Source organism: Hippichthys cyanospilos, chromosome 15 (genome assembly GCF_059441005.1).
Source record: "Hippichthys cyanospilos isolate Australia breed blue-spotted pipefish chromosome 15, RoL_Hcya_1.0, whole genome shotgun sequence".
Lineage (NCBI taxonomy): Eukaryota > Metazoa > Chordata > Actinopteri > Syngnathiformes > Syngnathidae > Hippichthys > Hippichthys cyanospilos.
The window spans coordinates 7,929,659-7,952,769 of NC_142383.1; the positions used below are offsets into that span (position 1 = coordinate 7,929,659).

General features: G+C 41.2%; 2 protein-coding genes and 1 long non-coding RNA gene across 4 annotated transcripts; 2 read left to right on the forward strand and 1 right to left on the reverse strand.

Annotated features, from left to right (window-relative positions):
• The first annotated feature begins 1,880 nt into the window (after positions 1-1,880).
• On the forward strand, positions 1,881-17,251 carry shc3 (SHC (Src homology 2 domain containing) transforming protein 3). 2 transcript variants are annotated; one of them, XM_088434944.1, is made up of 13 exons: positions 1,881-3,415; positions 3,492-4,020; positions 6,454-6,524; positions 6,719-6,782; positions 8,601-8,720; positions 9,945-9,998; positions 10,066-10,117; positions 10,194-10,323; positions 10,502-10,655; positions 10,727-10,820; positions 11,461-11,646; positions 12,258-12,565; positions 13,712-17,251. In XM_088434944.1, the coding sequence occupies exons 2-13, from the start codon at positions 3,538-3,540 to the stop codon at positions 13,838-13,840; spliced, it is 1,845 nt and encodes a 614-aa protein (XP_088291070.1). In that variant the 5' UTR covers positions 1,881-3,415; positions 3,492-3,537; the 3' UTR covers positions 13,841-17,251. The 2 variants fall into 2 exon arrangements, with proteins under 2 accessions (XP_088291070.1, XP_088291069.1); XM_088434943.1 differs by having other exon boundaries at positions 1,881-4,020.
• On the reverse strand, positions 17,172-22,238 carry s1pr3b (sphingosine-1-phosphate receptor 3b). Its single transcript, XM_088434945.1, has 2 exons — positions 22,114-22,238; positions 17,172-20,246 (listed from the first exon to the last, which is right to left on the reverse strand). The coding sequence occupies exon 2, from the start codon at positions 20,213-20,215 to the stop codon at positions 19,061-19,063; it is 1,155 nt and encodes a 384-aa protein (XP_088291071.1). The 5' UTR covers positions 20,216-20,246; positions 22,114-22,238; the 3' UTR covers positions 17,172-19,060.
• On the forward strand, positions 20,403-21,259 carry LOC148411592 (uncharacterized). The gene is made up of 2 exons (XR_015867946.1): positions 20,403-20,984; positions 21,049-21,259. It is a non-coding gene; the product is annotated as an uncharacterized LOC148411592 (long non-coding RNA).
• Positions 22,239-23,111: the final 873 nt, after the last annotated feature.

The following is a 23,111-nucleotide window of genomic DNA, read 5'->3' on the forward strand; positions in this document are numbered from 1 at the left end:
TTTACACTTTTGTGATAAACCTTTGAGCACAGTCAACGGTAAATCCGCAGCTGTTATTTTAATAACGTCAAACAAACAAACAAACAAACAAAAAACCAAACCAAAACAAAACCAAACAAAAAACAATGCATTCATTTCCAGCCTCTGTGGGTTATTTTCAATACATTCAGCCACCCACATACTCCACTCTTTTGGAAACAGCTTTTGAGACAATATTCTTTATTAGTAGCTCACTGTGCGTAATACGTGTGCAAATACGGTATGAATTCGCTTTAACCATGCATGTTTTGCATATAAACTGACCAGATGTTTCTGTACAGTATTGTACGTTATTTTCTATAGGTTCGTTTTGGTTTGTTCATTTACATTCCAGTAGCGGAGGGGTTACCAACATTTTTGTCACTAAAAAATAGTTTTTGGGTACAGACAAAATGTGAATGGCTAACACGGATGTCAGAAACCGGCTTGGCTTGCGAAATTAAATAATACTTGGTTCCAACCGATTCTTCAGACAACCAGTCAGCTTTGGAGATACAACAGGAAAGGGGAATGTAGTGCATTAACAACCTTGGTTAACAAGAGGTGCTGATCGCAACTCTTCTGGCTCCAATCACCTTTCCATGAAAATCGTGTCAAAATGGTTATTTGAGTTTAAGGTTGCCAACCCCAGGGCTAAATTATTGTTGAGTCATTAATTATGAACAATTATCTAAAAAGGTCAGAAACACATAAATATTAATAGTGCAACAGCATTTCTGTACATATGTGAAAATGCTTACATTTTCAAGTGATTGTGTCTACAAAGTTTTTCAAAAATCACAATATCCCATCACTGGTGAGATATTTTCAGAACAGTGGTGGTCATGTGTTCCTTGGGTGCCAACAAATGCCCGTGGGCACCACATTTATGACCCTTGTATTAGATAATGTCAAAGGTTTTTTTTTCCCACAATTACCATATATTTTCTGCAATTCAGCTTTGAGCTTTGAGCTTTAAAAAACAATGTTGTTTATTGATGGAAATTGTGTCTGTGAATGTATTTTACATTACCATTGTAGTGAAATATGTTTCATCTGGTGAAGGCAGCCAAACCGCTAAACTATGCTTGTTAATCAGTGTGCGGATCTCTTCATGTGGCAAATGTAGCATATTGAGATATGGTGTTTAATTGTTCACTTGGAAAATGGATCACCTTCCATCCAACCATCCATCCATCCATCCATCCATCCATTTTTATTGCACTTGTCCTAGCTGACATTTGTGCATGAAACGGGGGCACACCCTGGTCGCCAGACAACTGCAAGGCATATACAAACACTCATCACATCTATATGGAACATTTAGAATCTATAATCGACATACCTTGATTTTTGGAAGCACAGGTACAACATACAAAGCCCACTGAGATTCAAACCCAGAAGCCATTTCGACTTATGCCGGTTGTGGTATGATACAATACAGACCAATTCAAAGCACACAAAGAAGTAGAAATGCCATAAAGATAAAAATAGTTTATTTTAATTGAAAATCCACAACAGCACATGCTCTTATGTCCCTGCACACTCTGTAGATATTTTAATTAAATGTTCTCTTGAATGTTGAATTGAAACAATGAGCTAATAATAATGTTTGCAGACAAGATCATTGTGCTAGGATGAAGGGGGTGTTTTCTTGCTATTACTCTACCATGGATGTTTTTCTTTATTTTTATGAGCAAACATATTTTTAAAGAAGATAAAAAAAAAACATGCACTCTGATGTGTTTTTTAATAATGCTATTTTTTTTTTTATAATGAAAAAAGACCGTTCTCACCTTCACTGCCCTGGGAATGGTTTCTCCCACTATCCTGCAAACCTTCCCTGAATGAGTCATCCAGCCGGCTGCTCATTGGATGGGAGCATGCTGTCCCGAGGGATTGCCTTGCAGTAGCGGTGGCACAGCAGCAGCGGCGGCGGAGCGGCCTTGCTTCCATTCACAGAAATGTCGGTATGCCATCCTGCTATTTCATTCACAGCCAGGACTATAAACATTGCCTCTTGTCCCTCCCAGCCCTCTCTCCTTTTGTGCTTCTAAATTCTTTTTTTTTTTTTTTTAAACGTTGATTTTGAAGCGAGAAGCCAGTTTTTTTTTCCCACCATCTATATTTGCCATGTCGGGGAGGGAGACTGCAGTGCGAAATGCAGCAGAATGAGCAAGAGCGGAAGCTGCTCATGAATGAGCGTCGCTCACTCTCGTTCTAGAAGGCTAGAGGACATTTTTTACATGAATGGTTTGTGTTTGTGTGTGCAAGTGTGGGGCTGCGCGCTTTCTTCCCTGCTGCCACGGCTACCGCGGATGCTTCATCAGCACCGTCAACCTCGCTGCTCTTAGGGAGACTCTCCTTTGCGCTTTTTTCCCATCTTCATTGAGTCATCCTCGCCTGAGGAAGATGACGTCCATAGTGGGTTTATTTGGATGGTATCGACCTCATCGCTGTAGCTGCCTTTTTTAGCATCCTAATGCTCAACCACATTTATGCTTATGATGGAAGCCACATTTCATTTTACTGATGATCTTTTTTTAATTTTGAGGAATGGCTTACAAAAGTAGTTTTGGTGAAATATGTTATCCTAACCGCGTTTTACATTCTCTGAAGCAAGCGCGATAAAGCAGTTTATCTGCACCTATCACTTCACAAACATTCGTTTTTTTAAATTAAACATGAAAGTTCATAATATCGCACAAATACCTTTGAGGATGATTTGAAACAATTACCAATAGACGATCGAGCTACCTCATATTATTCCACTGAAATATATATATTTTAAATGACAAATTATTAAAATACAGCTACATTTAGATGTATAATGTAAACTCGAGTACATTAAACAGCTGGGGGATTTTACTTACTGATTGTTTCTAGAGTGCTGTAAGTGGGAGTTTTTTCCTCCCCTCTGTGGCTCCCTCCCTCCAACAGGAAGTGATTTGCAGTGTTCAGCAAGCCTTTTGTTGAGAAGGTTTTCTCACATCAGTGAGTCATGCTCCAGCTCTGAGCCGGCAGCAGCTAGGCAGGAAGGCGGCAACCAGTTTGATACTGTCGCCATCACCTTCCCGGCTTTTGTGGATTTTTTTTTTTTTTCTCCGAAGGTTAGAAATCATCATTGTTGCTTTTGTAAGCTGGAGCAGCTGAAGCATCACCACTGGAAACCACAACAACAAGCCCTCCATCCTCCTCTGACTCGTTTCCATGGATTTGCATCGTGTTTTTCTCTCCCGGCTGGATTGAAACGCTGGATTTTACTGATCAGGAATTGAGAGGGGTGGCCTGCGATTTCTCTGAAACGTTTGCCACCATCACCACCGTTTCTACTGCCGCCGCGTTTGTTGCTGCCATGTTACAGGAGAGGGTAATCATCACGGCAAGAAGGCGGGCGGTGCGTGTCGCTTGAGGCGCCGTGAGAGAGCAGAGGCAAAGGGTATGCTTCACCGCACCAAATACAACCGTTTCAGGAATGAGTCGGTGACGTCCGTCGATGACATCGTCCACGGCCTGTCCATGAACCCCAAGGTGTCGGCCAGCCCTGAGAGGCCTTATGTGCCCCCGGCCGACGTCCAGCCCTTGGCCGCCTCCAACGCTCCCGGCGCCCCCGTTTCTGCCACGGGCCACGACCACTCGGACGATGGCGGTACACCCCTGTGCACGCTTATCAACAAGGTGTCGAACCTGAAGTTCAGCAACTCGGGCAGCCTGCTCGGGATCAAGGGTCTGCCCTCTGCGGTCAAGGACTTGGCGGTGGCCAAGCTACAAGGCGGCGCCGGTGCGGGGTCGAGTCCTGGAGCGGTGACCGCTGGGGCGGGGGCCTGCCTATCAACGCCCGAGCCTTCCGCTGGCATGAGCAAAAAAAGCAGGCTGGAAGAACTTCCAGCCGGCGGCGAGGACTGGAACCCCGGCTGCGGCGGACTGGTGGGCAAACCTTTCAGAGGGTGGCTGCACTCCAGTGAGAAGATCTCTGGGCCTGGAGTGACGTACATCGTTAAGGTAGGTGGTCACGTGTGTCCGTTTTTCTACGCGGCCCGCTTGCTTACAACTCCACTCACGATTGGCCACTGATCAATTCACGCATAGACAAAGACAACCAGTTGTCCACTCTCTATACTGCTGCTCCAGTTTTGGCTTGTGTGGAGCCACTGTCAGCTGACAAATGAACCTATACTGGTCACCAGTAGGAGTTTGAATGTCAGAATAAACCGTTTTTTCTTTTGTCAATACCAGTAGTGACATTAGGTTAGGTGAGGTCAATAATGATAGAATAATTCCCAGTCTATCCTAAATGATAAAGAAACATTTTTATTTCATTTATTTTTATTATTTGTACTTTTTTTTTTGTATTTTGAGCATTGCACGAAAAAAAATCTTAAATTTTACAGATCGATATGTCTATACAGAACCACTCAAAAATTTTGAGACACCATCAAATTTTCTCAAACACATTCAAAAGTCAATAAATTCAAGCTATAAGTCTTGAAAATGTAGTTTTGAACTGAAAGTCTTTGCAGGTCATAAATCAACCATTCGCATCATAAAGCTAAATGAGAAAATACCAAGTTGTGCAAAGCCGTTGCGCAAAAGCTGCCTACGTTGAAGAATCTAAATTATAAAACCTTTTTGGCTTTGATTAACATTCTTTTCTTTACCAAATCTTTCCACTGTCAATGACAAAAGTATTAAATAATAACATATAAATATAACACTAGAAAATTATTAAAAACAAACAATGAAAATATGGAGTGTTTCCTAGTAAAAAAAACATGACACGTCATGGTGTGAAAGCTACATGATTCACTACGTTCCCAGTGCACCTGGTCGACTATCATCATCAGCAAACATATCAGGAAAGCCTCCTATCGAAGGTCATCTGTGGGTGATATCGTCGCCACATTTGCACACGCCCTCTGTGTTGTGCTTTTGTAACCATGCCGACATCATTATTTCCCGTGGGCTGTGGCAGCTTAACAGCAGGGGTAACAGAAAAAAAAAATTAAATAGGCACAGCATCTTATGTCAACGTCAAGCATACATCATTTGAAAGGAGCACACGTTGGCGCCGAGCTGTGAATGTCATCATGCCGGCAGTGAGTCACCGGCGGGACTGATGATGCCAATGTGTGAACTGAATGGAAAATGTGATGTTTTTTTTTTCATTTTTTTTATTTTTATTTTTTTATTTAACATGTCAGTCTTTCGAATTTGTTTTAATGTGCAAAAGGTAACGCAAAAGAACAGTGAGAAGTTGTCACACATAGTATCTATGTGCCGTGTCACATTAACCGTATTAAGGCCAGTCAACGTCAATGAAGGCATCAACCAATTTGGGCTCTTGGTCCTGTGAGTTCAATGTCATTTCAAATTAGCATCACATGGTCGCCCCCTCACCCATCATGTGCTATTAGTCCCAATGGACATTGATCTCATCCACAATATGCACATCAATGAATCCCTTTATGGCTGGCTTTCACAGCTCAGCACCTCAAATCAGACTTTGTAAAATGCCGCATATCTAGCCAGAGCACTGACACAAAAGAGTTGGATTGGATTAAATCTATTAATATGTACGCATTTGAAAAAATAAAGCCTTCCTACTAAATGGGACTGGGAATATATCACACACTCCAGGGTATGACTGGGAAGGGTAAATCTTGTCATTTGGATTTTTGTGACACTTATCCTCAAACTTTGCTGACACGCATCATAAGTACTCTATTTCCTCACATAAAGTGACAAGGGCATCTATTTATTCAATTCCAGAGAGTAACTGACATCAATTAAAGGGGAAGTCAAGTCAAAAATGTTCGAATCATTTGACCATCGGTTTTCGAATGATCCTCGGGCTGTGAGGTTTTGGCGATGATAACTCAAGCAACGATGGGCAGAGGAAATGTTTTGTGTTTACAGACCTGGCAATGAATGTGTTGCTCATCATCAGCACAAAGTGTTCCTTGCTTGTGCTCTGCGTGAGTAGGTGTCTGCTAATGAAGGAGATTGCAGAAGGATCTCATGAGGCGTAAATTGTGGTTATGTTCATTATAATACAGAGTGGCTCTTCTAAAGTCTTCCTCCTTTTTAAGGTTTCTCCAAATTTTGTAAAACGGGGGTCCTCTGTTTTTGACGAAGTTCTGTTCCTCTTGAGGCAACATAACCATTCATAGTCACACAATTACAGCAAAATTTTGTATGGAAAATTGGAAAAAAGGCGGTAGCTGGGCATGCCTTTTGCCGAGACGTTCATACACCGCCGTGGAAACTGGTTCCCTACACACAGCAACCTTGATTAGTCATCTACTGGGTAAATTTTAATTCACTTGTAAATCGCAAAATGACCAAAGAAAAGCAAAATGCTCAAGAATACACTGGCTAACTGTGACCTGGCAAAAGCTGGTGGTGTTGTAACAGCTTTCTGTTATTCCTTTCCAGTATCTGGGTTGCATTGAAGTGCTTCGATCAATGAGATCTCTTGATTTCACCACACGATCTCAAATAACAAGGTGAGTCTATGTGTCGCTTCACTTTAATCTGTAAGTAGGCATGGCTGTACACTGGCATCAACAATGATAACACCATTAACCAGCTCTCCACCTCACCACGTGTACACCAATCCAGTTACAAATATTAGTCATTTTTATTACATACGTTTCATATATTGATAGTATTGTCTTTGGTTATGTCTCCTTCCCTCCAGGGAGGCCATTTGCCTGGTTTGTGAGGCTGTTCCGGGGACCAAAGGAGCGCTGCGGAAGCGAAAGGTAGGTAGGCGAGCGAAAGAACTGCAAGGGCAGGGTACAAATGAGAACGGCATGAATTGTGAGTATGGAAGTTAAGAACGGTGAATGTGGAAGGCAAGACATAAGACTGTGAGGAAAACTAGAATTGAGACAGTGTAGAAGGCAAATGTGAGGCAAATATCAAGACAGTGTGGAAGGAAATTAGTTATTGTCCGAAAAGCAAGAAGTAAGCATGAGGAAGGCAAGAGACTTAAGAAGGCAACAAGGAAGACAGTGAGGAAAGCAAAAAGCCAATGAGGAAGTCAAATAGTAAAGCAGCGCTGAAGGTAAAATTAATTGAGGAAGGCACGGAATGAAACTGTGGAAGACGAGAAGACAGTAAGGAATACAAGAAGTAACACAATGCAGAAGTTCACAAGTGACACTGGAAGGCAAGAAGTAAAACCATGAGGAATGCAAGAAGGAAGACTGATAGGCAAAAAGTGAGATGGAGGAAGCTAGAAGTGAGACAGCGTGGAAGGCAAAACCAAAGATAGCGAGTAGAGAAGAAGAAGAAGCGAGACATTGAAAGCAAAAAGTGAGACTGAAGAACGCAAGAAGTGTCTGTTCACATGGAAAATGCTTGAAGAAGGCAAGAAGTGAAGCTGGAAGGCAAAAAAATGGAGTGGAAGGCAAGAAGTGGGACTGGAAGCCTGGAAGGCAAGAAGTGAGACAGTGAAAGGCATATAGTAAAACAGTAAAGAAGGACAGTAAGCGATTTTGGAAGGCAATAAGTGAGTATGGAATGCAAAAGGGAAGAAGCGAGGAAGAGGAAAACTTCAGCAGAAAGACACTGTCAAAATCCCAAAAGTCTGATAGTGAGGAAATGAGACTTTGAGCAGGGCAAGCAAGTGAGATAATGAGGAAGGCAAGATGTCAGCATGGAAGTCAAGAAAAATCACGAGTAAAAAGTGAAAAGCTTGGAAGTCATGAAGCGTGGCAGTGTGCAAAAGGAAAGAAGTGACACTGAGAGGCAAAGAACTGAAGCAGTAAATAAGGCAAAATGTCGGCCGTTGTGAAAGGCAAAACCGAAGTCGTGAGAATGAGAGGTAGTCACGTTTGCATATGAAAGGCTGGTGGGAAAAAAAAAAAAACATCATTGGTTATTCATTTAGAGTGTATTTATAGCAACGTGGCTCCTGCTCGTCGTCTTCCTCTCATCCTTCCTGTCCGGAGAAGGACGGATAACATGTCCTGATAATGAGAGCAGAGAAATGATGAGACACATGGCACCGTATGGCCGTGTGCGTGTACCGGGGCATGGCATGCTGCAACCCACGCTGCATATATTGCACACGGCTGCTGAATGACTCACACGGCACACGGCATACGGGTTGGCTGCACAACGAAACGTCGGCCTGCTCTCTAGTGCTCGTTCAAATGTCTGCGTAGACCAAAAAAAAAAGACACTAGGTGCTCTCCTTCATGATTTTTTTCACATTAGCTCATGTTATTTGGGTTGTGGATGAAAGGGATTTAAAAAACGCACCATGACATCATCTCTCAGGTCTTAGATCGCGTTTGGCTAATTTTATCCAGCCTTTTTTTCATCCAGATCAACAACTCGTCCATTATAGACAGAACATGTCTGTGTGTCTTTAAACATGTGCTCTAATACATATATATATATATATATATATATATATATATATATATATATATATATATATATATATAGCCAAGGCTCATTTTTGGTTTATATGATATATGTCATATAAACCAAAAATGAGCCTTGGATGGGAAGCTACTAATGGGATTTAACGCACTATGTGTTCTAATTAAATTCTTACTGTGTGTCAGCCACCATCCAAAGCTCTGTCCAGCATCCTGGGGAAGAGCAATCTGCAGTTTGCTGGCATGTCTATCAACTTGAACATTTCCACCAGTAGCCTCAACCTCATGACGCTGGACTGCAAACAAGTAAGCTGGAAAACCTATCACCTGCTTGATATCGACAAATTCATGCCGCTTTAATGGGGGGATATTTGATCGCAAATGACTTGATTACAGTGAAACGTTACACTGAATGCTGACAAGTCTCCTGCCATTTGCAATGACATATAAAAATCTCATTGAATTAGTTTTGCTTTAATAGAATCAAAACCACTTCTGATTAAGAGGACTTTTATATTTTTAACATTTAAAAGTTAGTCAACATTTATTTTCAACAAAATGCCATGTTTCAAATGAACCCTGCACTGTTGAATATGATTTTACTTTTTTGACATATTTCTCTGTTATTGAATTGAAAAAGTTCAGAGAACATATAATTGCCAGTAGTGATATTTCATGTTTGAAATGAACCCAAAGACCTGATTATTAATCTTAAAAACTAAAAAGTCAAATATTTATTGCAACACTTGCAAAAATGTGAAATTTTTTTAAATCAAAGACATCTGGGATAAGCTCCAGTACGCCTGTGATCTTTGTCAGGATACACGGTTGGAATTATGGACGGGTGGATGAGTTAGTAACTATAGATGAATACCTGGACTCTGAAAACACTTCTAAATACAGTATGTATGTCTGTAGGATTGAATGGGTTTCATGTGTTCCGTGTAAAAGAGAATGTCAAGCTATAATTTAGACCCTAAATACACATAAATCTGTTCCTCTGCAAAAAGTTTGGACACTAATGGTCTAAACCAAGGTCATATGGCTTCATATTATTTCAAATTGATGACATGCCAGGCAGTACGGTTCTAGTGCATACATGTAAGTGGAAATACTAATCATAATGCTTCTTGAATTGTGGATGAGCTACTGCCTCACATGGCAAGTTTTTTTTTTTCATAGCAGTGCCATTTGGCAGAGGCGGTGGCCCCGCATTCCCAAATACAAGCGTAAGATGCAATACTGAAAATCCTTTATTTGCTCCAAAATGCAATGGGCTATTCTCAAAATGTTTTCTAGAAAAACGTTTAACCAAGCAATGGCATGCTTTGCAGCGATAACAACATTCATATGATGACCATCAAACTGTGCCTACTTTGTCTCTTTGACTTTCCTCCGCACTTTTTTTTTTTTTTTTTTGTTTAGCTGCTCTGTCGTCAATCGTGTTTGTGTCCACCCACTCAAAGCATCCTGGCGCCTATTGTTTACAAACATGAAAATGTCTATACCTGCTATTGTTTTATGATGCAGATCATAGCCAATCATCACATGCAGTCCATCTCCTTCGCATCCGGTGGAGACCCTGTAAGTAACATTCATGGGGGTAGATTCTTGCAATACACTTCTTAAAATGACCCTGTCTGTCTTTCAGGACACAACAGACTTTGTTGCCTATGTGGCGAAGGATCCTGTTAACCGAAGAGGTATCGTTTAAGTCTTGTACGACTTGCACAGTACATCCATTAGGTATTTAGGTTTTTTTTTTTTTTGTCTCCCCAGCTTGTCACATCCTGGAGTGCTCTGACGGGCTAGCCCAGGACGTTATCAGCACCATCGGTCAGGCCTTCGACCTTCGCTTCCAGCAGTACATGCAGTGTCCTTCCAGCAAGCCTTCCTCCACACATGACAGGTGAGTACCTGAAGGCTTTCTTAACACCGCAGTGAATTCAGAGTTTATTTTTTCGTTTCACAGATGCATTCTCTTCATAGGAAAGTATACAATTGTTTGCGTAAAATGAACATAAATACACAAGGATTCTAGTTAAGTACAGTACGGATTGATGTACAGTAAGCGTGTACTTGCACAGGGTGTTCAACGTGGAGGAGTTGCCGTGGACTGAGGAGGAAGAAGAGTCTGCAGAGCATCCTTACTACAATAACATCCCCGGCAAGATGCCGCCTCCTGGGGGCTTCATCGACGCGCGGCTGACCAATCAAAACGCACCTTCGGACGCAGGCCAGGTGAGTGAAGTTGCATTAACCCCAATGAATTAACTTAGCTCAAGAATGCTAAAATGTAGATTTACCTTTAGATGGGCTCAAACTCTGTGGATCAAAATTATTACCAAGGGCGACATTGTGGTGAAAACTGGACAGAAGAAAAAAAGTCTATCTTCATACAACAAGGTAATAAAGTAAAACATTTCCTCAACGTATTTCTGGATATTTTTACTTAGTTGAGATGTTTGAACTCAAGGAACAGTAATGTCTCACATTTCTTAAGCCTCCAATAATGTTGCCTCTGGATTTTTTTTTTTCTGCATTTTAATTAGTTTATTACCAACAGGGCTATGTTAAAGCAATATACTCATAATCCAATTCACTGTTTTCTTGGCCAACAAAGTGAAACATTTTGATGAAGATGGCCCTTTAAAGCATTTTAAAAAGTATTTTCTATGATTAAATTTAGTAAAATAACTTATTCATTCTGTACTTCATTTGTAGATGTCTTGCGTGCATTTACAACAGTAACAGTATTTACAAGTTACCTGAAAACAATAAAGCTGTTTTAACATATATATATATATATATATATATACACATATATATATATATATATATATATATCTTTATTTTATTTATTTTGCCATTTTTGCACTTTGTTATCACTGGTTCAATTCTGTGGCGGTACCCCAAAAAGCCACAGTAAAAACAAACGGCAAACTTGTTGATGTTCAACTTGGGATGTTACAGTGAGAAGATGCCTGTTGGGCCACCGTAAATTTCTCATTTCTATTTTACTACTGCTGTGACTGTTCCTATACAGGGTCCTTGGATATAAGCAGTGAGAGCAAAGCCCCGGCGACAAAAGCGGGCGAGATGCCCACTTACATGAACACCCAGCTGATCGACGAGCAGGTCCTGGCGGCTCTGCAGGCCGAGGCGGAACAAGTGACCAAAGGCATGACAGCCGCGGCGAGGGAGAACCCTCCGACTGATCTCTTTGACATGAGTAAGCACTTGGTGTTTAAGGAACACATGTTATGGGCGAGAGACTTTAAAATGCTTTGAATACACATTCGGGTCTAAATCAGCCATCAAGTGTATAAGTACACAAATAATCAGGGCCGGAGCTGTACATGGTGGTTATGGGTGGCCAGGGCCCCCTTTGTTTCCCCTTCAGAAAGGTTTATTTCGGATTTTCCGCCATTTTAAAATTATGTTAACTTCATATTCCCAATCATGAAATTATTATTATTCATGAATTACTTTATTGCTTTATTTCGTGAAACCCTGACTGCAGGGTATGGTCACCCATCAATGAGGCGTTTTGTCCCCCAGGCCACCTCACAGAAACATTTCTGGCCCTGCAAATAAGACCACAACCAATCAGTCTTAATTGACAAATATTGTGATCAATGATTGAGTTAAATCCTTATGTTAAAATGTTCCAAATTCTCAGATTTCACCTTTTCAAGAGAATCCCCATATTCCATTCTTTGTGTTGTGTACAATTATTGCAAAATGTCTACAGTATTGTAAAATTTTCCATAATGAGCACGTAATATGTTTTGTTAATTGTTGGAAAAATGTTATAAGGGTCTCTTGTTAAATATGGTACAGAACCCTTCGAGGATGCCATCCAGTCGCAGCCGCAAGCGCCCTCGCAGGTATCTGCCCTGCACAAGGCGACGTCGGTGGACAACTCCAGCCCGCTGCTGGCACGCTCCATCGCCTTCCGGGCGCAGGAGGAGCTGGAGGGCCAGGCGTGGTACCGCGGCAAGATGAGCCGGCACGACGCCGAAAAGCTTCTGCGTGACGACGGCGACTTCCTGGTGCGCAAGAGCGCAACCAACCCAGGCTCTTACGTACTGACTGGCATGCACAACGGGATCGCGAAGCACCTCTTGCTCGTGGACCCTGAAGGCACGGTGAGGCTCACCAAAATACAAATAAAAAGAAATACATCTAGTCATTTTCCATGACACTTTTCAGTTGCGAGGTACATATTGACCAAAAGACTTTTTACCCATAGACAGATGATGTTAGAGTCCTCAATTAGCTCAGGGGTGTCCAAAGTGTCTGCAAAGAGGGCCAGATTTCTTTGTGATCTTCGTATTGTGTTGTGATGCTTGGATATCGTTATCTGATTCAGCTTTTTGATACTGAATTTCTTGAGTTTCTCATCGTAAACAAGTCAGACACTTGTTCCATATTTCAGTGGAAAAAATCTGCCAATTTGAACTTGTCCAGAAAGCAAGAGCCCTCTCTGTCAACTTTAATATATTTTGGCTACCGTCACCATTTTAGAAACGGGATTTTGTGGTTCAGTGGTTTGTTTGGAGAGGCAGAACATGCTCAGAGCATATATGCAAGCTCTTGGGAGCGTAGCCGCAGGTCTGCTGCCATCTTCTGCTGAAACATAAAATGGCTTTTATATACGTTCGTCTTTTCTACTGGGCTACACATTGCTAATGGGCTGCACATTACAGTTTTAATATTATGCTGGAGGCTGAGGCCCGGTGGAAATGTCTGATTTAGCCTAATGTTTTTAGGATGAGCTAGGAAGCTGGAGAACCAAGAGAAATTGTGTTTAGGTAATTTAAACGTGCTAACCTCCCAGAAAAGGGATTGAACCAAGATTCAAAAGTTTCAACTCAGGCATATGTGGTAAAGCCCTTTTCTGCTGAGGGGTGAACATTTGCAAGTGTCGGTGACGGTTGCGAATGCACGTTCGCGCGAGGGATTCACCACGGTTCGCCTAATGTTCTTAAGACATTCTTCAACCATTTTAATGGCTTTTCAAAGGAAATTCAATTTCAAAGAAATTTGGGATATGTTCAAAATTTTTGAACCCTGACAAATCCCTCACGTGACTGCGCAACCACCATCGTCAGGATCCATTCAAGGTCAAAAACGCACACCAAACAGTCTTAAGACATTCTCAAACTGTTTTTATGCTTTTCTTATCACAAGGAAATTTAGAACATGTTCAAAATTCGGACTCCAGTCTTGATTTTAACCACTCATTCACTGCTGCCTCGCGCCAAAACTAATCCCCCTCCTTCTGTTTAAAGGTTCGGACGAAAGATCACGTGTTCGACAGCATTAGCCACCTGATTGGCCATCACCGTGACAATAACCTGCCAATCGTGTCAGCCGGGAGTGAACTGTGCCTGCTGCAGCCGGTCGTATGGAAGCAGTGACCCTGAGGAAACGGGACGCTCCGAACTTTCCATCCTGCCATCTCAAAAACTTCAAGTGTGAGGGAAGCTGCTAAAAACACATTAAAAAAAAAGTCTATAGCGCTCGGGCGACGCAGGAAAAAAAAGAAAAAGAATATTTATTATAGAACTGTTATTTTATCGTGATGACTGAAATGCTATATTTTTGCGAAGACACAGTATAGGGCACTCATGATATATTGATTTGTTGTTTCAAACCACATGATAACAATACAATATGTTCTTGTAGTTTAGACAAATCATGCCTCGATGAGGTGCGGACCAGAGTATTTTAGATTACGTAAGCTACAAATGTTACTTTTTGTCTGCCAAGCACAACCACATTTCTACTGATAAACAAAACACAGCCCCAAACACAAAAGCTGTTTAGAAAGGAGGAAAATGCCGCTTTGCCGTAGTCCGAAAGCTCGCACGCATCCCTAATCGTGTTCTATGTGGCTTCCTTGCAACAAAGGAGGGGCAGTACTGAAAAGAGAAAAACATGTTTTGGTTTTTTCTAAAGAGCAAAGTTGTGATACTACTAGTCGTTATAAAGTCACACCATTTTAAGAAAAAAAAAAGTTTTGATTCCAGAACGTAATAAAAATGACAAATTTCAACAAAACATATATTCTCATGAAATGAACATTTTTCTTTAATTTTATGAGAATATATTAATGATAGTATGCTTTTTATTTGTGATAAACATTTGAAAATATTCAATATAATATTTATTATCTGTCTAAATTGATTTTTTTTTCTGCCAAATTGTTTTTTTTCCAGGTAAAAATCTTTCACTACTATAAGTGATTACTTTATCAAGACTTTATTCTTGGAAAATTACTACTTTATTCTTGTATTTCAATTTATTTTTAAGATATTCATGTGTTTTATTCAGGTTATCTTGCAATCATGTCATATTTTTCTTCTAAAATGGTGACTTAACAAAGAGAATTATAACAATCAGTCCTTGTTTTTTTTATTTCTACTTTATTCTTTTCTTTTACATTTTTGTACAGATTTTTATTGTTGTTTTCATTGAGGCTTCAAAAGAGAAGTTATTATCAATTAAGTAAAGCTGTAAGGCTGCAAATAGTCTGTTTATAATACAACTATTCCCGAATCATTGAATTTCCCCTCCTTATGTTATATCTTTTGCATTGTAAAATTTTAGCATTATTTGCAATGTAATTTGAACAAAATTCACGTTGTTTTCCTGATTTATTTTTACTATATTTCCACTTCATTTTATGATTTTATTGTTGATTTTTTTTTAGTCTTAAACTTATTATTGTTGATTTTAAGAGACGTCATAATACTCCTGCTGACTCACTGGGTCGCATAGCTTCTAAAATCATGACGTCGATGCCCTTTGTTTTGGAGCAAGTCTTGTGTGCGCCAGCACTAAAAAAAACACTTTGATTTATAAGATTTGTCTTCTTTCATATGTGTGACTTTAAACACTATGGCCATTTTAATGACTACACGTAAATAGCACAACCACAGCGACGGATGAGAGGTCATTTTCTTTGTCACCAAAAACACGAAAAAAAATAAGCGTGCCCTCCTGTAGGTGGCAGCACAGTCTACTAGAACTTCATCTCTACACAGTAGCAACAACATGATTATTTCTCAACAGCAAATGGATAGGGGTTCGTTCAAGTGCAGTCGAACCAAAATCAGCATGCGTTTCTGTGGGTTTTGTTGAGACCGATGCAATGTAATGCCTGTATTTTTGCTGCAAGGGGAGAATGTACAGTACAGTACGTTTGTCACATAACACATCAAACACAAGTGGCTTGTGTCGGGAGAATCTTGCGGAGAGTGAAGTAGGCAAAATTGAGCACTTTGCTTTATCGATAGTGATTGAATATGTGTTTTGTGATTTTTTTTTTTGTTGTAAATTACCATCATTTGTAACTGATATTTTAAATGCATTTAATTAGACAAAATAGATGAATATGCAGATGCATCTCAATGGATTAGAATATGGACATTAATTTCTTTACAGTAGCTATAAATTGTTTGTACACGCCTGTTCAAAAGGCAGATTTTTGTGAAACATGTAACCAAGACAAATCATTTCAAAACATGCTCCACCATTATTGCAATCTGTACTACAACTTGATTGATTTGAAAGCTGTCAAAAATGGTCTACGAAGCCCAAGAGAACAGCAGAAATGTGTTAAATCCTCTCAAATGCGAAGACGTCCTTTTAACGTGTTTCGATGTGATCTATTGGCAACTATATGCAATATAATTCAACTGGGCTGACAGTAAATGAGTTAACTTAGTCACTTTCTGTCTAGTGAGGTGGATCTTTTGACATCTATGGCCGTCAATGGCAGCGAATGAGTTAATTCTAAACACAGCCACATTGTACTTTTAGGAGGGTGTGCACACTTGTGCTATATTTTTCACTTTTCACATCAATGTCGGAAAGGTTTTGCAAATCATTCTGTCTCTTGGTTGCATTTCAAAAACTTGGCTCTTGAAAAGGGGTGTGTAGACTTTTTTTTTTTAACTCCTCTGTACATGTTTTAAACCAAAATTATGCTACGGATTGTTTCTGCCAGACTGTTTGTTTCCCTTTGTAGACTGGCTTACAGTTTTCTAAAAAAAAACAAAAAACGAATTCCCTATCCTCTCGCATAGAAAGTGTCCAACTTTGAAGCTTGCTTTGAATTCTACAGCAGCGTTTTTTTTTTTTTTTTTCAAATTTGAAAGTCGAAGAGGAAAAGGACACCAAAAATGTATTTTTTTTAAAAAGAATTATGAATCAGACCTTATCAGGCTCTTATAATGAAAATTACGCCTCTCCGAACTTTTCTTAAGATGTAAAGCAACATTTTGATGACAAAAAAAACAAAACGAAAATAGAATCTACAACACGTTTGAATTCTTTAATACCGAGGAAACTAGAGGTAAATAAAGGAGAACACATCTTTCTTTAGTGGGGCTTTCTGTTGATGAAAATGTGCCTTTTCTTTGTACAAACTATTGGATGTGTTTTTTTTTTTTTCTTTCTTTCCTTCAAAGTGCAAATAGGTGATGTTCAATATGGAGCATGCCTGTTCTCCACTTGTGGAGCTCGTGTTTTGGCCCTTCTGTGTGTTGCTGCTCGACACCCTCACTCCCTCTCTTATTATTATTGTTCTTACTATAGTCATGGAGTGTAAATGTAATCCGCTCCCTACCCCCGACACACACACACACACACTAACCAACTAGAATCACACAAGAGGTCACTATTTTTGGAATAGTAAAGAGAGAGAAAAAAGGACATAAAAACAATAGGAAGTCCGGATGATGTTTACAGATTTAATCTTTTGGTTGTATGGATTTGACATTATTCTGTATGATTGTTGGCAATAAAACCGTGAATGTGTAGAACCTCTGCTTTCAATTACAGTGCATTGAAAAAAAATATATGATTGCATAACTTTGTTTTCATTGTCACTTAAAAAATGATTTTATGCAGTGTATATCCTTGAACCAGGAATCTTTTATTTTGACAGAAAAGGTCTGCATGACCACATAGTGAGTGATGTGAAGTTTATTTTGAAGAAAATCTTCCTCCAAGAAGTCTGAAGGGGCCGTCAATGCATCACAGGGAAGATTTGTGACCTCTCCTGGTCACATGAGGTAATGGCCACTTTTTTACTCCACGTGCAAGTATGAAAACCACATGCCTCAATTGTAGCTTCATGCTTTAAAAGATACTAAATAAGGTTAATATAGTTTACAATAATTATAGAATTGCGCAGTATTGAAAAATTTTACTTCGTTTAAGAACCAGCAGGTGGCACTCTCACACCAATAGTTGCTTACCATACTGCAGCTTCTTTCATTCAAGCATGATGCTGTTTAGATGTACAGCCATAATTAGTGCAGAACGAGTATAATAAATAAGCTGTGATTGTTTTAAAGAATCACAACAATAATGCTACATCAGGTTTACGATTACTGGAACATTCTGACTTTTGTCATTCTAGTTTTCTTCCATGTAAGACTGCATTTACACTAGTTCATGATGCAAGAGATTACCATTTTATGTCGGCAGCCACCCATCTACAGGAGTCGTTTCAATGCACAGATCTGGTAGCATGTGTAGAAAATTTAAGTGAAACTGCAGGATTTGGTTCATAGCTGATTGATGTGATTGTCAAATTTTACATCCGTCTGCATCACTTTTAAGTGATTTGCAATGATAGACTATGTCCAATCTACCTCTTTATGCCTCAATCTTTGTCTGATATCTGATTCGAATCAGATTCTTTGCCGAGGATATGCACATTCATGAGGGAAACCACAGCCATCATTTTACACTACAATAGTCAGTCTGATTCAGGTCAGATTTTTTTATCCACTTAAAAAACCTATTTGGTTCAGATAAGGGGTGATATGATGATCTGAAATGTATCCACCTCTGATCCAGGTCTTTTTTGCGTTCGGCTTCTGAAATTATTGCACACTCTTATGTATCAGTTACCCACCAAGACCAGCTAAATCAGACCAATCCCGTTTACACTGCAGTCACTTTGGCTAGACTCAGTTTCATATCTGGTTTTAATCTACTAGGTTTTCCGGTGTTATGATTTGATTGCAGCATTTTCACCATTCTGAGAAACATCCTATTCATTTGTGTCCATTGTAGTGGACATTTACTTTTGGTCTTTATTTTTTGACTCAATGAAACTGCCCTACTAAGTCTTAGAGTGCTTAACAAGTCAGGTCCATCCATCCATGCATTCAATATTTTTGGTGACATCCCTGGGGTGGAATGTTCTCTTGCTGAGACAAAATGGACACAACGGTGGACAAAAATAGGCTAGGTCTCAGGAGGATTTCAGTCCGTTTGCACTCGATCGCTTTGCTGAAAATGATTTGAATCCTCACCAGATCTAAATTGAATTCCCATCACGGATGTCTGATTTTGATGTTATTTTTTTGTGAAATAAATCAGAATTGGGTCATTCGTAGCGTAACTCCTTAGATGTTTTCTATTAAAGCACCCCAGGACCCACTCTGGACTTGGAAAAATTTCAGTTTCCAATGATCCCAGTTCTAAGTGCATTGCTTTGCCTGATTTGGACTGGATGTGCGTCGCAGTCAAAGCGTCTTTCAAGGAATTGCATGTTGCAGTCTTTTAGTGGGTCAAATCTGGACCCCGCGTTGTGAAGTTCTCCCCGGCCTCTCCTCTCACTCGGTCCCGTCGTTCTGGAGGGAGTTGTCAGCATCAGCACCGCTCGGTCCTGCAAGCACCAACACCTTCCCGAGTCCAGAGTCCGCCTCCCTGTCGGGCCCCGCCTGCTTGCTGCTCTGCTGGTTGTGGTTGTTCTGGCTGCTCCACGACTTGCTCCGGCTACGACTAGCCTCCAGACATTGCCCGTTCCCGCTCCCCGGCGTCGACGTTTTACCCCGGTAGCAAAGACAGCAAGCCAAGCTCAGGAAGGCCCGCCTCATCTCGCGGCTGGCCAGCGTGTATATGATGGGGTTCATGGCCGAGTTGAGCACGGCCAAGCCGATGAACCAGTCGGCTTTGTAAAGGACGGGGCAGCGGCGGCGCTGCTCACACGCTACGTCCACCAGAAGCAGCACGAAGATGGGCGTCCAGCAGGCGATGAAGATGCCCACCACGATGATGACGGTACGCAGCAGCGACATGGCGTGCTCCGAGTTGCTATGCTTGCTCACTTTGCGGCTGCTGGACTTGACCAAAATGTAGATGCGTGCGTACAGAACCGACATGGCCAGGAGCAGCACCATGAAGACGGTGATGCAGAAGGCCACGTACTTCTTAGAGTACAACGGCAGCACGGTGGAGCAGTCGGGGAGGTCGCCCAGGCAGTTCCAGCCCAGGATGGGAAGCGCCCCGAAGGAGATGGCGATCAACCAGCACGTGCCGATCAGAAGGAAGACCCTGTAGTTCTTGTTGGCGTCGTAGGGCCTCATTTTGATCATGGTCAGGTGGCGCTCGATTGCGATGGCCAGGAGGCTGAAAATAGAGGCCCCCAACGCCACGAACATGCTGCCTTCGCGCACAAACCAAAGGGCGGGCGACAGGTGGAGAGTCTTGTCGCCCGACAGGAGCAGATTGACCAGGTAGGCCACGCCGGCCAGCATGTCGCACAACGCCAAGTTGCCGATGAAGAAATACATGCGGTTGTGGAAGCGGTGGTTCCGCCAAATGGCCACCAGCACCGTCAGGTTTTCCAGCACGATGAAGCCGCACACCACCAGGAACAGGAGCGTTTTAGTGTCCGGGGTGCCCGATCCGACGCCGGCGTCCACGCTGGGTCTGTGATCCAGCTTACCCGTGTAGTTGTAGTGCAGGTAGATGTGAGGATCGATCATTTTGAGGCAGAGGGCTCTGCAGCGTGTTCCTCTGTTCCGAGGACACGCCAAGAAAAGTGATGCTTCAAATCAGATATATTTTTTCATTTACATTTGACATTTTCTGTTTGTTCAAAGCATGCAGCAAGCTTTGAAGCTTCCGCGCACGGCGACAGAATATTCTAAATCAGTGGTTTTCAAAGTGGGCGGTACCGCCCCTCGGGGGGTGGTGTGAACTTTCAGGGGGGCGCTGACGAATAAACAGGCGAATGGGGGGCGTTGAAATAGTGAAGGGGGGCGATTGAGCAATTACATTGAAATGTGACGTTGGTGTTTGTAGAAAGACCGGAAAAATTGATTGTCTGTAATAAAAAGTCGACAAAAAACAAGCTTTATTGAAACAAGAAACGTTGTCTGCTCGAGCGCTCACGAGCAGCGCGCATATACCGTATATCACTAACTGTCGCGAGTTTATCGTCGATGCAGGCGACTGGGGAAACCACCACCATCCAGTCAGCCGCAGAGGAGCACACAATAGCGCGCCGGCAACGCTTAACCACAGACGTATGCGCACAGCGACCGGCTTAATGCATCAGCTATCAATTTTTATGATTCGAGGTGAACTGCGCATTGGTCTATTTAAAGAAACGAAATTAGCGAATAATATCTGAGGCGCCTGTCTTCTATTTATTTAAGCTTCTCTCCAGATGCAAGTCAGTTTTTATAGCTGCCAGAAAGCAACTATACGTGCGCGATTTTCTCATCATCACGACAGAAATCATTTTAGACGGTAAGCTCAATGCTATCTAAAAACGAAATTTTTTGGCTCTAAAAACAGTTTGCATTTTTTTCAGGGATAACCATGGCAGCTTCAGGAACATCGAAAAAGAAGTGCAGGCAATACTCTGTAGAGTACTTGAAGTATGGATTTATACAATCACCGACCAATCCGCAACAACCCATGTGCTTGGTTTGTGAGAAAAACTTTTCAAATGAAGCAATGAAGCCGTCTAGGCTCCTCGAACATTTACAGAAGATTCATCCCAATAAATCCGGTAAAACATTGGCGTTCTTTCAAACTCTTCGAGATCAATTTCTGAAGCGAAAAACAATGAATATGTTTATTTCCTCATCGAAAAATTCAGATGACGGTCTGAAGGCTTCTTACAACATTTCTTTGCTGATAGCGAAAGCCGGCAAGTCCCACACTATCGGAGAAGACTTGATTCTGCCTGCAGTTAAAGAGGTTATTAAAACAGTTTTGCACAAATCTCCTGAACAAATCATAAAATCGATTCCTCTCAGTGACAACTCAGTTCAACGAAGAGTGGACAAAATGGCTGAAAACGTCGAAGAGACTCTCTGTAAGATGTTGATGACAACTGAGTTTAGTTTGCAATTGGACGAATCCACTCTTCCGGGAAATCAATCACTACTTCTTGCATATGTACGCTTCATCAAGGATGGATCTTTGTGTCACGAATTATTGTTTGCACGTCTCCTGGAAACAGATACCAAAGGAGAATCACTGTACCGAGCTGTGGAGGACTATTTCCAGGGAAAAAGCATTCCACTTATAAACATCATCTCATGTGCTACAGATGGCGCCCCGTCCATGGTTGGTCGCCACCGTGGATTTCTAAGTTATTTGAAGAAAGCTGTTCCGGAAGTCCTCACAGTTCACTGTGTGATCCATCGACAACACTTAGTGGCAAAGAATTTGAGTGAGAAGCTAAATAAATCCTTATCTATTGTGATTACTGCAGTCAACAAAATCAAAGCAAATGCTCTCAATTCTGGAAAGGGGTAAAGAGGGGGCGTTGGCATTTTGGCCCGGCGGTGAAGGGGGCGGTGGCCAAAAAAGTTTGAAAATCACTGTTCTAAATGAAAAACAGGCACATGTCGTCGAGAAGACTTACCAGCAGTACTTTGGAAGCTTCAGTCAATCCAAATATGAAGTGCAAGCATTTTCATTTCGCTTTAGTTTTGCGCGGATCCCCGCAAATCAAAGTCCCAGTTGAAACCCTTCGCCGATCCCCTCTCGCTCCGCACAGGGCACACCATCGTCAACCTTTTTTTTTCCTCTTTCAAACTCAAGAGTTGACGTCGACAGGCTGGAAGTCACACCCCTTCTTCCCTACGCCCTCCCTCATCCCCCCACTTCTCCTCTCCCTCTTTCCTTTAGTGCATACATTAAGCTTTGCTTCCATTCATCTTGTATATACAACTTACTCTCATACTACTGTCCACCATCGACCGCATGCTTTTTCTAATGCGAATTTTCCCCAGAGCTATTAACAGTCTGAATAACAACAAAACAAGAAGACACTGAAAACAAAACTCACACGACTGTTAAACAATGCTTTTATGGTATAATATTTACTTATCTTGCTCATATTTATTTGATATCCACCTAATGAAGTTGCGCTCCCAATTTCGTTGTATACCTGGTGTACAATGACAATAAAAACATTCTATTGTATTCTTTTCTGTTGTGTCTAATCAGTGCAACATCCACCCGTCTATTTGGGTATCACATATCCTTCTGTCATTCCTCATTCATTATTCATTCATTCATTCATCCATCCATATATCTGCCAAGCGCCCATGAGGTATCCATCTATCCCTTTATATATTCATTGGTGCATCTGTATTTTTTATTCATTATCCACCCATTAACTGTTATTTGTCATCCAACCACAGCCCTGCCCATCCCTCCATCCATGAACCAATTTTCCTTCATTCCATTTTTTTAACCAACCACCACACATTGTTCACCCGTTTTCCGTCATCCACTCATTTACACTTACATATTCATTCTCCATTTTGACCATCAACTGATCCTGTTGTTCCTTTTTCATCAATTATTCAAGTCATCCATCCATTACCTCCACCTAACTAATCAATAATTTGTCAT

Coding starts and splice junctions, on each gene's coding strand:
- shc3 (XM_088434943.1), top strand. CDS start 3,460: ATGCTTCACCGCACCAAATACAACCGTTTCAGGAATGAGTCGGTGACG. Junction 10,118..10,193: donor GGATCCTGTTAACCGAAGAG/GTATCGTTTAAG, acceptor TTGTCTCCCCAG/CTTGTCACATCCTGGAGTGC. Junction 10,821..11,460: donor GTCTATCTTCATACAACAAG/GTAATAAAGTAA, acceptor GTTCCTATACAG/GGTCCTTGGATATAAGCAGT.
- s1pr3b (XM_088434945.1), bottom strand. CDS start 20,215: ATGATCGATCCTCACATCTACCTGCACTACAACTACACGGGTAAGCTG.